Source organism: Bactrocera oleae, chromosome 6, assembly GCF_042242935.1.
Source record: "Bactrocera oleae isolate idBacOlea1 chromosome 6, idBacOlea1, whole genome shotgun sequence".
Lineage (NCBI taxonomy): Eukaryota > Metazoa > Arthropoda > Insecta > Diptera > Tephritidae > Bactrocera > Bactrocera oleae.
The window spans coordinates 37,394,939-37,410,367 of NC_091540.1; the positions used below are offsets into that span (position 1 = coordinate 37,394,939).

Genomic DNA, 15,429 nt, shown 5'->3' on the forward strand with positions numbered 1-15,429 from the left:
AACTATTTTAATGGATGGAGATATAGGAAATAGGATATAGGATATCTCACATGGCCCGCCCTCCCGTAAAGACCTTCCCAGCCATCCTGACTGTGAAATTTAATATTTGAGATTCTTTTATTCAGTGAGTTATCGCACTTTTAGTTATTTTCAACATAGGCATTAAAGGGGGTGTGGGCGTGGTTATTATTTTACTTACTCCATTTTCGCATAAGGAAACGCTAAAAAGACTTTCGCAGCAAGTTTGGTTGAGTTAGCTTCAGTGGTCGGCAAAAATCCCCCGCTGAACCCTCCCCGAGGGTGCCGACTGGTAATAGATACCACAGTTTCACTACGTAAGCAGGGACGGGCTGGCTCGCCCCTGTTGTAGCAGTGAGGTATCTAGCTAAGGTCAGACTTCCTACCTGGGTGTTCGTTGCTCCTTAATAGCACAACATTCAGATAGGGAGTCTTACTATGGTTGGGGGTACTTAAAGGGCTGGATCAAGGTGTCATGCGACCCGTGCCGAGGATCAACAAGGCTGGGGGCCCTTAAATAGCCCAGTCTCGAACGGAGCTTACGGATACCTGGCGCCCTCCATAATAAGATAGCCTTACTTGCGTAAAGGGGGCTATGCGCAGGCGGACATACTTTCCCCTACACTCGTGGGTCCAAATATGAGCCAAATCAACAAAAATAAAAATGCAAATTTTAAGGAGTCCGGAGCTCCTATAAAAAAGCCGGAGGGAGGTGGTAGTTTTCAGAAAAGAGTAGCGTTCGTTACTAACTCGAGAATAGCCAGCGTGAGGACAGGAGCGAAGCTTGGTCCTGGTGATAAGGCAAGCACTGGCTCGGAAGCTAAGGCTGACTCCAAGAAAGGGACAGCACTGGAGGCAGCCATTACCTTACCCTGTAGCCAAAGCTTGGCTGCTAAGCAGGGGGAGGAAGGAGAAGCCAAAAGTGCTGCTGCTACTAGTGCGTCAGCCAGAGAATGGCCGGTTTTTAGAATCGAAGACCCAGCGAAGGCGAGGTATGCGGAAAAGCGACGTGCTGCATACCTCCTGAGAAAGGTAGAGCTGCAACCGCCAAACAAGGAGGAGCTAACGGAGGAACTCCAAAACTCTATTGACTGCGCGAGAGCAGTTCTACCTAATTTTAAACTGGAACCGCCAGTAGTGGCAGCCAAGAGACAAAGGTCAGCTGAAGAGGCTAAGCCGTCGGCCAAGAGACCGAAGACTAAGAGCGTAACGCCCGCAAAATCATTTGCTGATGTAGCCCGGAACCGTATTATCATTGGTGTGCTGGATGAAGGAGATCCCGAAGGAAAAATCCCCAGAGCCCAATGGAAATGGGTGCAAGCCGCACTGACTAATGTGGCAATGGAAGTGCTATTAAGCAATCCAGGTCCACCCCCGTCATGTACGGATGCCGGATGGTACCAGGGCCAAATTAAAATGATAGCTTGTGACGACGAAAGATCGGTCCAGCTATATAAGGCCGCAATAGCCAATGTAGGGGAGGTCTACCCTGGAGCCAGGCTTGTAGCGGTAGACAAGAAGGATATCCCATCCCGACCAAGGGCTAGGGTATGGATCCCGGCAACACCATCGCAGCCGGACCAGATAATGCAGCTCATCAGAGCCTGCAACCCGAATCTGCCCACTGGGGGATGGAGATTTGTCAAGGCCTTCGAAGACCCCGCAGCTGAATCTTGTATGGAGACGAAACGAGCCACAATGCAGATTCTGCTGTTGTTAACAAAAAAATCCTTAGAACCCCTGTCGAAAAGTGACGGGGAAATCAACTACGGATTTACAAAAGTGAAGGTCATGACCTACAAGTCGGACGCCGATGCAGTAGACAACTTGGAATCGGAAACGGAATGTGAAGACGAGGAAGATCCAACGCAGTCCTCGAGTGACGTGGAAAACACTGAGCAAGGTGAGTACTTCGAGGTCTTAGCTTGAAGACAGCTCTCTAAACTATACACTAAGAGGGCGCTTTCGAGCGACGCTCAAGAAGACGCAGAGAAGACAATTATTAATGCGTCTTCTCAAATTGATATCCACCACAGCAAACTAGCTTCTCTAGCCCTAATTAACCGCATGACAGTAAAGCAGCCCGACTTCGTCCTCGTTCAGGTGCCACAGGTTAATGGAGGGCGTATTTGCGGATTGAGGACACTGGGTTATAATTTATACATGGACAAACTGTGTAGGTAAAGCTAGGACATGTATAATGGCTAATAAAAAGCTTAATGTCTTCTTATTACATAGCTATAATTATTAAGATACCACAGCAGTGAGCTGGGAGACGGGCAGCAGAAAATACCGGCTGGTGTTATGCTACATGCTGTATGATGAAGTAGAGGTACCACGAAGCATCCAGGTTCTTGACTATACTTGGGTGCGATTTCAATGCACATCACACGTTATGGAGCAGCACGTATATCAATGAAAAAGGTGAGTTGCTACATTGAATGCATATTTGAAGAGACATCCTTGTTGAACAGTTCACAGATTATTGTCAACAAGCATAAGAGGATGCTTGTCCAATAACGCGTAGTAGGTGAAGAATAAGGTCCACCTGGTGGTCTCCCGTACTTAAGAATATACAGAAAGTTTACGCAGCCGGGCAGTATCCACTCAAGAGTCTTTAGGCCTGCAAATGGATACTCACTTCCCAGGCAGCTCCGAAAACCACACAATGGAGTATACACTGGGCAGTGAAGTGGAAGCCTAATTGCCTCCTGTAGACACAGTGTCAGTCAGTAATGTTTATTGAGCGATAAGCAGCTCCAAGCCCTACAAATCGCCGGGACCAGACGGTTTATTCCCGGCTCAGTTACAGAAGTCCCAAAGCTACATAATAAACTGGTCAACAAACATTCTTAAAGGGGCACTGCAATTAAACTATATTACCTCATTATGGAGGAAAGTCATAGTGATATATGTACCACAGGCGGGCAAATGCTCACACACTAATCCAAAGGATTTCAGACCAATTAGCCTTCCGCATTTTTCTTAAAAATGTCGGATAGACTAATAGAGTTATACATAAGGAACAAACTAAATCCAGTAAAAATGGTAGTTTCGCAGCATGCGTATTCCAAGGGAAAATTCATAGAAACGACACTAATCTCGGCGGTGGCAGAGATTGAAAAGTCTCTGGAGATAAAAGAATACACCCTTGTAGCTTTCTTAGACATAAAAGGCGCTTTCAATAACATCCAGCCAAAGGTCATACAAAGTGCGCTTAAAAATTTGGGCATCTCTGAGCCTCTCCGGAAATTAAATGAACAGATGCTCATGGACAGGTCAATTATTTCAAGGCTGGGAGCTTCAACGATGTACAGATCTGTCCGAAAGAGTACACCCTAAGGAGGCGTGTTATCTCCACTTCTCTTAATCCTAACAATGAAAAAAATATGTGTTAGAAACACAGTATTCCAGAAGTCGTGCCGCCATTTTTAAATGGTAACGATAGAAGATTAGACATCGCTACTCGGGACTAATTTTGGACACGAAGTTTTCTTGGAAACCAAACTTGGAAGCTAGAGTAAAGAAAGCAGCTATAGCACTTTACACGTGTAAAAGAATGGTGGGGCCCAGATGGGGATTAACGCCTCGTGTAGCCACCGTAGCCATATTTGTATGGTGGCGAATAACAGAAAAGAAAGTAAGCGGTAAGACGTGTGGAAAGTGTACAAAGAGCAGCCAAAATTTGCATCAGTGGAGCTCTCAGAACAACGCCAAACCAGGCACTAAACGTAATTTTACACTTACTGCCAACAAACTTGTTTTGTAAGCAAATGTCAGCGAATGCAGCTCTTACACCGAGGGAATCATCTCTACTAGTTGCCAGTAACAAGGGGCATTCTATGATACTTAGAAAGTTCCCATTACGGATTTTCGAAATCCTACAAAGTTCGATTTAAATCCGATCCCCAATATTTGCATCCCTTTCAGAGAAGAGTGGGAAGGGGCAAGGACGCACGAATAAGCATCTATACGGATGGTTCCAAACCAGATAACCGAGTGAGCGGCGGTGTCTTCTCTGCTAAACTAGATACCAAAATCGCCTTTAGTCTTCCCAACCACTGCAGTGTCTAGGCAGAACAGGCACCACCATACAACTTAAGTCCGGAAAGGAGGGAATATATATGCCTCTGGCTACTTGTAGATATTTAATTGACAAACATATTTTAAGCATAGCAGAGTCTCGATAGAATCAATCCCTGACCTATTCAACAAGCATGCAAACGGAGTAGGATTGGAATATGGGCCGTACATGCCGACTATTAAAATTTAAATGGATTGATATAACAACTCTAGTAGGAGTACTAACAGGCCACTGTCGAATAGGCAGACATACCAGTAGACTAGGAACGCCATATAATGACTATTGTAGAAGCTGCCATGAGGTAGAAGAGGAGAAGACCATTACACATCTTCTATGCGATTGTAAGGCTATATATAGAAAAAGTATCGTAACTGAGTATCTGTTGAAGGTTTCTTAACGACCTCTGGGATTTTGCACAGATAAAACTTGTCATATTGATAAAGTTCATCAGAGGCACGGAGTGGTGCAGAGAGGAACCAGTAGAGTGATACCCCGGTGGTATCACAATGGGCCTCCTAAAGGCCTAGGATATGTAGATTTACCCATTTATGACACAAGAGCCCCTTATCACTGCGATCCCTTGAACCAAATTACAGTTTTGTATCTTAATTTAGTACTTATTTATAACACTTTACAGGCTTTCGTTTAATGGAATATTTTGTGTACCAAATTTCATCAATATGTCAATTTTTACTGAAGTTATCGCTTGCACGGACAGACAGTCACTCGGATTTCAAGTCGTCTCGTCACCCTGATCATTTATGGAGTATAAAATGTTGTGAAACAATTCAACAATCATTATTTGACAAAAAGGTGAAAGACTTACAATCATGTTTGATATCTTATTAAATTCTATTACAGGATGTAGACCAACTTAGTCTCATTATATTTTGCTTCAAATCTGAGATATTGGTATTATAAATAGCAACTAATTAACTCAAATGATATACATGTGATAAAAACTCAGCCAAAAAAGCCAGATTTAATACATTGGGTATATGAAAAACAAATTACCCAGTGAAACGGAAATTATTTAAATAAGGATAAGGGTATTAACTACGCTCTAGACCAATTTCATTGATATGTGCTAAACCACATTATGCTTATGAAAACTTTGAAATATCACATAAATTGACCAACATAAACGGCTTAAAGCCGTAAATCATTATATTGGGTATAGTTCTGGACTGATTGTGTTAACTTGTGCCTTTACTCAAATATATTCGACATAAAGTCTGCTAAATTAACGTAAATCAATAAATGTAGTATATGGTAGCTCGGGTAATTTGTTGACCAATTTTAACCATTTTCTGAATTAAATTGTAATACATATTTACATATGTATAACCAATATTATATGTTCACATAATTTTGCTAAGATATCTTACAAATTGGCTTCTTTACGATATCTCATATATTAGCCAGCATATACGGTATAAAGTCAATCGGAAGTTTAAAAGCCTTTTTAGACTCAATTTTTAGTATTATATCCGTTAGAAGTATGTTCTGTGGTTCTATTTCGCCAATTTTCACACCGTAATATATGAATATCAAGATAATAGCATCTAACGAATTTGATTGAATTGGTCCTGCAATATGGGTTTTTACCTAAAGGTGTCCAATTTTGATACCGGGACCTATAACGTCCTGTTTTTATCGTCTCAGGTGCAAAACTTAATTTTAATTTAAGTCTGAGGGGGGCCGAAAGATTTGTCCTAAGCAATTTTGTTTATTTAACTTGACCGGTTTTGGAAATATATATATAATATTAAACCTATTAGAGGGCAGGACCACACCCACTTTTTCAGAATTTTTAAAAACACAGATGCTCCACCCTAATGCGTTTCGTTGTAACAAATAAATTTATTTCATCTTATTGTAGAGTTAAATTCAACTACTCGTCATCCCGAACATTAAATACATACAAATGGTATATGTAATATATAACTCTATATCTATCCCGATTAGTTTTAGGTGTTAGATGAACACAACTATTATACTTTCTGTTGCAACATGTTGAAATTAAGGGACAAAGCCCTTTCTTCTACAAAATTTAACAGTAGCATTAGATTAACTGTATTATTGATTCAACAAAACCACAATGCTCCCGAGTAACCCAGAACTAGAGGTCGTATACGTGACAGAGAGAATAACAAGCATAATATTTCTCAGCTGTTATTGATAACCAACTAGTTATACCGTTACTTTGAATGGGAGAATGGAAATTTACTAAAGTCGCAAAAGCAATTGGCACGGAACCATCGAATTACAGGCAAAAAAAATTTATTTGCACGGTGTTAATGACAGAAATAAAACGTTACTGCAAACCGTAGTTTTGCATGAAGAGGCAAGCTCACCAATTATGGATCACATCAAATTAAGTGAACAGTGGTATTCGGGTATTAACAATCGGACGGTACGACTTTGGCTCATGCACTGCGAGTATAGAAATCGAGTGTGGGTGTTTATGCTCGATGAACTATGAACGAGTCCAGAAAGCGGACTACTATTCAGTCAATTTTTAATGTCTATGAGCAAGAAAGTGAAATTTCTGTTCTACAAGTATATTTGTGTGATGGTCAAAAAATTTGTATTATGTTTTGAAGAAATTATTACAAGTATATATACATATATACTTAAGTGATGTATGTATGTATTGTATATAGTATATAGCGTTTTTTGTACTACCAGTTTATTCGAATGTCAAATAACATTTGGCTGGCCAGCCGCCCTATGCAAACTATTCTTTATAAATATTTGATGGAATACAAAAGTCACGAGATTGTGGCGGTCATTGTTTTATACCACTAAGGTGGTTGGTTGTTGACCTTGTTTAAAAATACTTATCGGTCAATTCAACAATTCCGTTTTGCCTTTTTAAATAAGTTTATATTCAAAATTCTACATTCTTTTCATTATCTATGTTACCTCGAGTACCGAAAAATAATTAATAAACAAAAATCCTTTTCATTACTGGATTAATCTATTATCGAGATCAAGGTTAGTTCAAAGACTTTTCAACCCATGTAGTAGAACGGTGTAGGCCGTAAAAGCCTTTCGATATTAATAGGTCACGTCGAGCAAATGTATCGTGATAGGTAGAATGCTTACAAAAACTAACGATCACCCTAGAGCACGGATACATATGAATGTTTCTAGTTTAGTGGTGGATATTCTTGTCTGTGTTTTTACAGTAGCTTGTAACAAATTCATTAAAAATTTAACGACATTGTTGTGAAACGGTAATTGTACGGGTCAATTGTAAATCGCATAATGGCAACAGAGTTAAGTTCAATTGAACATGAATCGAACGAGTCGGATGAAGACTGTGAGGTATACTGTAAGTAATATTTTTAAACGAGCTCGATAGTTCATTAATTGAGTGAAGATTTGAAGCTTAAATATAGACAACTCTAAACTAACGAGCTTATTATGCCGAAACTATAACAATCTATCTTTCACATACAATTATTTACATAAATATAATTTTAGTCCTTAAACCCGTCAACGAGTATAACATTGCGGAGAAAATCAAAGAAGCGAACAAAGTATTATTTGAAGAAATGACGGAAGTTAATGAGAAGATAGTCTGTATGGATGCCATCGATATCGCTGAAGATTTATCAACAGAACCAGGGGCTGGAGTCCCACTACGCAAAGTGACATTTGCACCTAATTTAGAAACTTACGAACAGGATAATGCACTCTTGGAAACACTGAAACTTACACGCGAATTCGAGGAAGCAGTTGCCGAGGCAAAGGAGCTCGATAGAAAATTAACGACTATTTGTGAATATCAAACGATTATCGAAGAAACAACTAATACAGAAGTGGCTGCGACAGATACGACAGACCATAGTGTCGCAGAAGCTCTTCTTTCAACAGATGTGACACAAGTGGGTGCAACAATTATACAAGAGTCAACAGTGGATGTCTCAAACCCAATAGGATCTGAGTCAACCCCTCAGATAGATGTCGAATATGATATTGTGGAAGAGATTTGTGAGGAAATTGTAGTAATGGAGATGGAAAATAAGGAAATAATACCAGGTACAATAAATATACCAATCGACAATTCGCGTCGCATGGTAAAAATGCGTACATTTGATTGCGCCGAAGAAGATCCACCCGATACAAATGAAGAAGAGCAGGACCATAAAAGTCTGACTAACCTCCTAACTTCCGATGGAGAAGAAGAGTGCTGCAGCGCTGCCACATTCGATATTAATGAGGACAATAGCGACCTTGATGTAGACGATATTGATGCAGATACGAGTACAAACGAAGCCGAAAGCAAAACAAAAATGCTTGCCGACGAAGTATCCAACTTCTCGAATAATGATGTGACAAATACGGAGGGTTGTGACAATGACGACGATGACGATGACCTCTCAATTATAGTTGCGTCTTATCTTCCCGATGATTTCGATCAGAAACGCTTGAGCAGTGGTCGCCTCAAACCCATTAACAAATCACGACGCTTACTCGCCCCACTAAATAAACGCTTTTCTTTCCGTGGTAAGTCACTAGCTCGTAATGCCATCGGCACAACAAGCCATGATGGAGATGGCTGCAGCAGTGTTCATAGCGCCTCATCTCGTGCGCGTCGACCCCAGTTACCACCACCCGAAGTCACCGATTTAAAATTAAACTACCGTACCTGTTGCGAATATCGGCGTCACTTGTCGCAACCTGAGAAACTACCCAAATATACAGGATATCTATCAGAATACGGCCTGAGTCGCCAACAACTTGAGGTGCGCGAAGAGAATATGCAACGGCAACAGCGTAATGTACTGCAGCAGACGTTAAAGGCCAACGATGCAGAGATGCGCAAAATGCATGACAATGAACGGGCCTTCACCACATGGTTGCGCAACAAAATGCGCTTCCCCATCAATAAGACTCGCAACATGTTTGATGTGAAACACCGCAGTCTAGATGCTGGATTTGGCGGTGGCTCTGGTGCTTGTGGCGGCAATAGTGCAGTGCGAAATGCTAGTGGAAAGCGGAAATGAAATCACTAGTGATGATCATGATAGCAGCTCTTTGAATAGTGTATTGTTAAGAGCTTATTTTAATTACCCAGAATCTCCTCCTATTGTGCAATTTATCGATTTTCAAAAGGTTGAAAATAGTAATAGTCTTGGGTTAGTGAAATCATGTTTGAGTCAGAGATATGGAGTGGATAGAAGCAGGAGAGCAAACGGAACCAAACACAATGAATTTGGTTTTTGTACTTGGTGAAACTACGCAACTGTTAATGTCGGATTATCTTTAGCTTTGTCCTATGTATTCTCGTTCATATTTTAATTGTAGAAAATTTAAATTAAATTAAAAAAGTAATCTGTTTTAATACTGGAAAACATATGTTTATATTAGTTATGAAAAGTAAAAGTATAAATTATTCGGTTTAAGTCAAATATGCACTATTTTGTTCGGTAACTTGTTGTCGTTTTGAGGATAAATTCAGGTAACGTCACTCTTATAGAAATACTCGTTCCTATTGGCAAAAAACTGAGGCTTTCGATTATCACAAGTTTCTCGTAAGCAAAATCGTTCGCCATCGACAAGAACAGGTATTAATCACTTGGTGTGAAGGCCGGTCTATAAAACGGATCTATAGGAACCTCCCAACCAAGCCCTTTGGGCTTCTAGCGAGTCACTATTGAAATGTGTGGCCTGGATTTGACCTGATGGAACACAATTCTTCTCCTATTGGTTGCTTCTGGACTATTGTTTTCTTCACCCCCAAACATTGGAACACGTTTCTAGCTTGGCCAGCTTTTATGCTTTCTCACGGCGGTTCGACTTTGACCGTTTGCGTTTGACGTTGTTGTAAGTGTCCCAGTTTTCATCACCAATAACCATACGCTTGTGAAATTGGGTTTTTTGCGTTAACTTATGTGAAACCAATACATCTAGCTTCTTATTGCATCCAGCCTTATTTAAATGGTACCAAAGGGTTTTTTGTGCCATGTTTAGCTCCTGGACAATCGACACAGTGCTTACCTGACGGTAGGCGTCGGCGATTTACTTTATTGTATCGATAAATTTAAGCGTTTGAGCTTCCAGAGCGTGGTGCATCTTTGACATCAAAATCACCGGAACGGAATCGACGAAATTTTGTGTATGATTGACTTTTACGGTATCAAGACAATAAGCACTTTTCACATTTTCAGCCTTGCCTTGATTTTCGCCTTTATTGAAGACATGTGGCGCACTTTCACTTTGCTGGTATCCATTTTTAAGCGTGCTCAAACAATATTGAGCCAAGCAATCACAAAACTATCTGAGAAGTTGTTTTTAGTATGAAATCGTATCTTTCTATCGTCAGAAAGAGTAGCCCAAGTGCACTCTAAAGCTAAGCTAAAACTGTCTATTTGAAAAATTAATGATTTCTGTTTGCTAGACCTTATATCAAAATATCAGGAAAGCAAAATGGTTGATTTTTGACATCATGTTCAAATATTACCGTCAAATTATTGTTTTTGCGCTAATCACCTATGCTCGCTACAATAAATATTTGATATCCCATTGAAGATCAAATAAAGTAAACAGCTGTAACTACTTGTATTCATGAGACGCTTTTGTAATCAAAAGGAAAAATGAAAGGACACAAGAATTAAAAATGGAATATTTATTTATATTCAAACTTATTTTTAATGTTTATAAATTTCAATCTCTGTTAATAGCTAATATACATTCTGAAATTAAACTGGCTGATTTTAGAGACAAACAAAACATACAAAATAATCGGACAGTAGACACTAAACAAACAGTGCATTACATAGTATTCATTCATTCTGTGGGACATTTTGGGCTATTTAATTGTGTTTCTTACACCGCTCCTGCGCTTGTGTGCTGGCTCAGTGACGCGATTTCTTAGATTTGTGGCTATGGTCTCGACTATCATCGCGCGAACGCTTGTGGCTGTTGCTACTGCTGCTATGGTGATTGCCCTTATCTTTGCTCCTGTCCTTGTGCGACGACGATGAGGAATGATGCTTATCACGACTGCGATCATGATGTTTATCCTTTGAGCTGTTTTTGAGCAATTAAAAAAAAATTTATCAATGTAATGTTAAGAAATAAACTGGCAGTGTTGGGTGATTAATAAAATAAGTAATTTTGATGTTGTTAATCTGATCTAAATCTTGCCAATTTCTAAATTTTAGAAAAATAAGTTTCGAAGTGTGTTTTGTTTAATTTGCATTTGTGGCGAATAACAAACCTATGCCCGCTCGAACTGGCATGCTTGGCAGATTTTGAATGTGATGAGTTTGAAGTTGAGGCAGTACTTTTACTCTTTTTACTCTGTCGAAGCTGCACTTCACGATCTCTGCGACTGCAGTAAAGTGATGTTGGCAAAATATAGAATTAAATATTTATAAGTACTTAGGTTAAGATAGTTAGCTAAACAATAAGACATCAATGAGGGGCAAAATAAAATTCTATCTAATTAATTAATTTAATATTTAATTTTATGCGCTTTGGACGATTCTTGACACTACAACAACCCATCTAAATGTAAGTTTGGCCTTTATTTCGATTATTCACCTGTGTTTTGAACTTTTCGAGTGCTTCTTTGAATCATAATGTTTGCCATTGGGTTTATCATCAGTATACTCCTGATTGCGGTCCTCCTCTGCAGCCTCACGCTCCAAATCTGACCAATCCTTGCCCGACTCCTCATCAGAGCCAAGTTCTATAAAACCAAGTAATTAGTTATTACGAAATTTTTCACATTTGTTTGTAATTTTTTGTTTACCTTCACTATCATCGCTCTCATCCTCAGATGCCTCTGAATATTCTGAATCATCTTCATCTGATTCTTCGTCAGATTCGATATCAGTAGGCTCATAAGCCTCATCCTCTTCAGATTCCTCTTCCTCCTTTTCATCTTCACTTCCCGAATCGGCGTCTAAGAACGTCCAACCGCCTTGCTCGAAAAAGCCCTCCGGGTCGTCTGTGATAGTTTTCATAATCTTTGCCCAATTCAAGGACTGTATACCTTCAGAGTAACGGATATCACATGAACTGTGCACAAGATATGATGTTTTAGAATTTCTACTTAAGATAATATAATTATATAATATTAAAGCTTACTTCAACCACTCCTTCACGTGATCCAGCAAATTCATTGGAATAGCATTTACCATAGCAACCTTTCTCTGGTAATCTTTGAAAACGAAAATCATATCGAAATTTCGAAGATGGAATTGTACACGTTCGAAATGCACTAATTCTACATCATCGAGTGTTATAACGAATGGTGGCCACTCTGTCAGGTTCACCAAACTGCCCGAAGTTGGCTGCAAAGTAACTGTACTGCGAAAAGGTGCGCCAGGGAAACCCAATTCACGAAACGGAGTGTCGAACTCAACTTGCTGTTTGGTCATAGACTCCACTTTCTCGCAGAAACTCTTGAATGCCGTTTTCAATTTATGTCGCAGTTCGCGCTCGGCCTGTTCAGCTGCTAAATCATCCCGATCATGCATGTGCTGATGTTTGCCCAAATCTGTTGTGATCTCGCCAACCTCTGTATAGAATTGAACATCGACATGCTTTTTCTTGCCAAACATAATTGCGTGTTTAAGATGAAAATGCAACAAAATTATCATTTCACCATCACAGGGTTGAAAGAAAGCACTTTTAATGTTGTTATAGAGTATGTCAACTTTATCACCGCGCACCGATACGTAGCGAAATCCATTTGTGTGCGCCTCCAAACTACCAGTCATACGTTTTGTTACAATATTTGGACGTATGTATAGATCTTTCAGTTTTGGATTACCCTTATTCTGCGATAAAATCAACGTATCTTGCTTTACGAGATCTTCTTTCTCCCGTTCTTCGGCTTCACGCGTCTTAAATCGCTTCTGAACTTCTTTAATCAGACGGAAGGTGTTATTTAGATTAGCTGATGGTGCAGTTACTTCGCCGTGTTCTTTTACGTTAGAAGAGCGATAAGTGCTAATGAAAAAATATATAATTTTTATAAATAATATATAAGGCACTTGCTGAAACTCTATAACTTACACTTCTTTAAGGAATGTCGCCTCTGGTTGCGGGTACAGGCCGCCCTCATTTCGACCCATCGTAGCTCCTGGGTGAAAGAAATTAATACGTAGGTATGTATACTCGCCCTCTACCGATTGGGAAATGTTCTTGATTGTGGAAATGTGAAAGGGAACTGGTATGCCAAAAATTGGCAGTATGACAGTTTCATACTTTTTGTCCACATATAATTTTAGTTCCTTTATTTCAGGTTCTCGTGGCATTTGACTAACTGATTTATAAGAGACTGTGTTCTTTCGTACTTTTTCGACTTCTTTAGATTCGCCCTGTTTGGCCAGCCGTTCGCGCGCTTTTTCGTTGAGAAGTTGAGCTAACTCTTTTTGATGTTGCTTCCGTTTTTCCTCCGTGTTCGTTTCCGTACGCAATTTATTTTCAAGTACAGCATTGCGTTTGCTTCTACCCAGTATTTCCGAGCCTTTGTCTTCTTTAACCTCTTCTTTCTCATCGCCATCTTCCTCTTCGCTATCATCTTTTATAAAAATTCCAATATTTTTTATCTTTTTCTTCGAAGGTGTCATTATGTTAGCCGGTGCTGTGTCACCTACTAGCACAGTATCGCCGACGAATAGGGCGTATGTTTTGCCTTCCTTCTCAGAAGCTTCTGTATTGGTGAGGTTTGCTATACCAACGTTCACATTGAATACCATATTCTTCCTCACCTCAGCATGACATTTTGGTCCTATAACTATTGAGTTCTCTCGAAACTCTATGCCCATAGCAAACCCAAAGGTTTTAGTAAAGTTATCCTGAAGTTTTGGTTTTTCCTTTTTTATATATTCCACTGTGGTATCATATATTTCATTCAACTTGGCGCCAGGTTTCAATAATTTTAAAATTTCCTCTTGTACGTTAACAAGGAAATTGTAATTATCTTGCATAGTATCAGAGGGGTTCACCAAAAAAGTGCGTGATATATTTGAACAGTAAAATTTGTATCGCGCGCCCAAGGAGCAAACAATAGCTCCAAAATGCAAATAATTTTTGTCGCTTAGTGCCGAGAATTTCAAGCTGTAAGAGCCACCAGATTGTATGATGGGGGTATAACACATTTCTAAAACTGAAGTATCTACACCAGAAACGTATTTCTTGTCTGTAAGAGCCGATTCAACACCTTCTGACAGTTTAGAATGTTTTATTTTCTGTAAAATTAGATAAAATTAAATTACAATTTTCACAACAGATATTATTAATGTACCTTATCAGAATCAATAATATCCATGATTTCGTCTTTCAAATATTTGTTAAATATATCTACAGATACAAGTGATGCTTTTCGAATATTATTAATTTCAGATTCGTCCTTGGTGCACATAATGTACGCTAATGCGGCACCCACATCTGTATTTTCAAAGCTCTCGCTCTTTAGAGCAGCTTTCCAAGAATCACAAAACTCACTGGAAGCTAAGTCTTTTGCAAAAACTCCCAACGTTTTGCCTTTGTTCGATGATTTCATTGCTTCTTTTAACTTGTCGAAGTTATCCTTATCTTTGTTATTCTAAAGCAAAATATTATGGCTGTCTTAATCCGAATAAAAATGCGAAATATATGATCAATGATCTTACCCTATCGCGCAGCAATAGTTTAATATCAGGAACACCATCCTCCTTACAATTTTCAATTTGCTTTAGAAATTCAATCTTTTTTTTACTTGCCAGAAAATATACGGAGTCTTTAGTAAATATAGATATAGTATCGGTTAGTTCATAGCCCAACAGCCATATCTCCAGCGCCCGCGACTTGGAGTAAACTATATCCTCATCAACACCCACAACACACATGATGCTGTCCACTTTTTTCAATATATCATCATGTGCAAGTGTTGGCTCCTGTAATTAAAAAGTACATATGTATACTTTTAGTTAATTCATATTTATATACATGTATTTACATAAATACATCAACACATATTTATGTGCCCAATTCACATGGTTTCGATCATGCTCTATATACTAACCCGCCATTCCGAATATAATCTTTTAATTCGGCGCAAAAACGTGTCTTTGTCTAAAACGTAATTAGACATTTTGCAGCTGCTGATCCTTGAGGGCGCTCACTTTACCAGCACGTTTGTTAAATAGAAGAAATGAATGTAGAATAAATTGATGATAAACAAAAGTGGTGAAATACACTTTCGCGAACTGCAAGCAAATTCACAGATTATTGTCAACAATTATATATCTACGTATTACTGATTTTAACACTATGCTCACTAAAAAAATGAAGCAAAAATGCCGGCAAATTTATGC

At 39.2% G+C, this 15,429-nt stretch overlaps 2 protein-coding genes across 5 annotated transcripts; one reads left to right on the forward strand and one right to left on the reverse strand.

The window, feature by feature from the left end:
- Positions 1–276: 276 nt before the first annotated feature.
- LOC106619071 (uncharacterized) lies at positions 277–15,321 on the forward strand. Of its 3 annotated transcripts, none has more exons than XM_036364468.2 (5): positions 277–1,921; positions 2,055–2,198; positions 2,257–2,442; positions 4,740–4,915; positions 7,595–15,321. In XM_036364468.2, exon 5 carries the CDS (start codon positions 7,666–7,668, stop codon positions 9,118–9,120), a length of 1,455 nt encoding a protein of 484 aa, XP_036220361.2. In that variant the 5' UTR covers positions 277–1,921; positions 2,055–2,198; positions 2,257–2,442; positions 4,740–4,915; positions 7,595–7,665; the 3' UTR covers positions 9,121–15,321. The 3 variants fall into 3 exon arrangements, with proteins under 3 accessions (XP_036220361.2, XP_036220354.2, XP_036220344.2); XM_036364461.2 differs by having other exon boundaries at positions 2,055–2,194; XM_036364451.2 differs by lacking the exons at positions 277–1,921; positions 2,055–2,198; positions 2,257–2,442; positions 4,740–4,915 and adding an exon at positions 4,948–7,442.
- dre4 (SPT16 homolog, facilitates chromatin remodeling subunit dre4) lies at positions 10,728–15,278 on the reverse strand. Of its 2 annotated transcripts, XM_014237057.3 has the most exons (9): positions 15,138–15,278; positions 14,746–15,009; positions 14,379–14,678; positions 13,145–14,322; positions 12,212–13,078; positions 11,874–12,142; positions 11,663–11,810; positions 11,337–11,450; positions 10,728–11,146 (listed from the first exon to the last, which is right to left on the reverse strand). In XM_014237057.3, exons 1-9 carry the CDS (start codon positions 15,204–15,206, stop codon positions 10,972–10,974), a joined length of 3,384 nt encoding a protein of 1,127 aa, XP_014092532.1. In that variant the 5' UTR covers positions 15,207–15,278; the 3' UTR covers positions 10,728–10,971. The 2 variants fall into 2 exon arrangements, with proteins under 2 accessions (XP_014092532.1, XP_014092531.1); XM_014237056.3 differs by lacking the exon at positions 11,337–11,450.
- Positions 15,322–15,429: the final 108 nt, after the last annotated feature.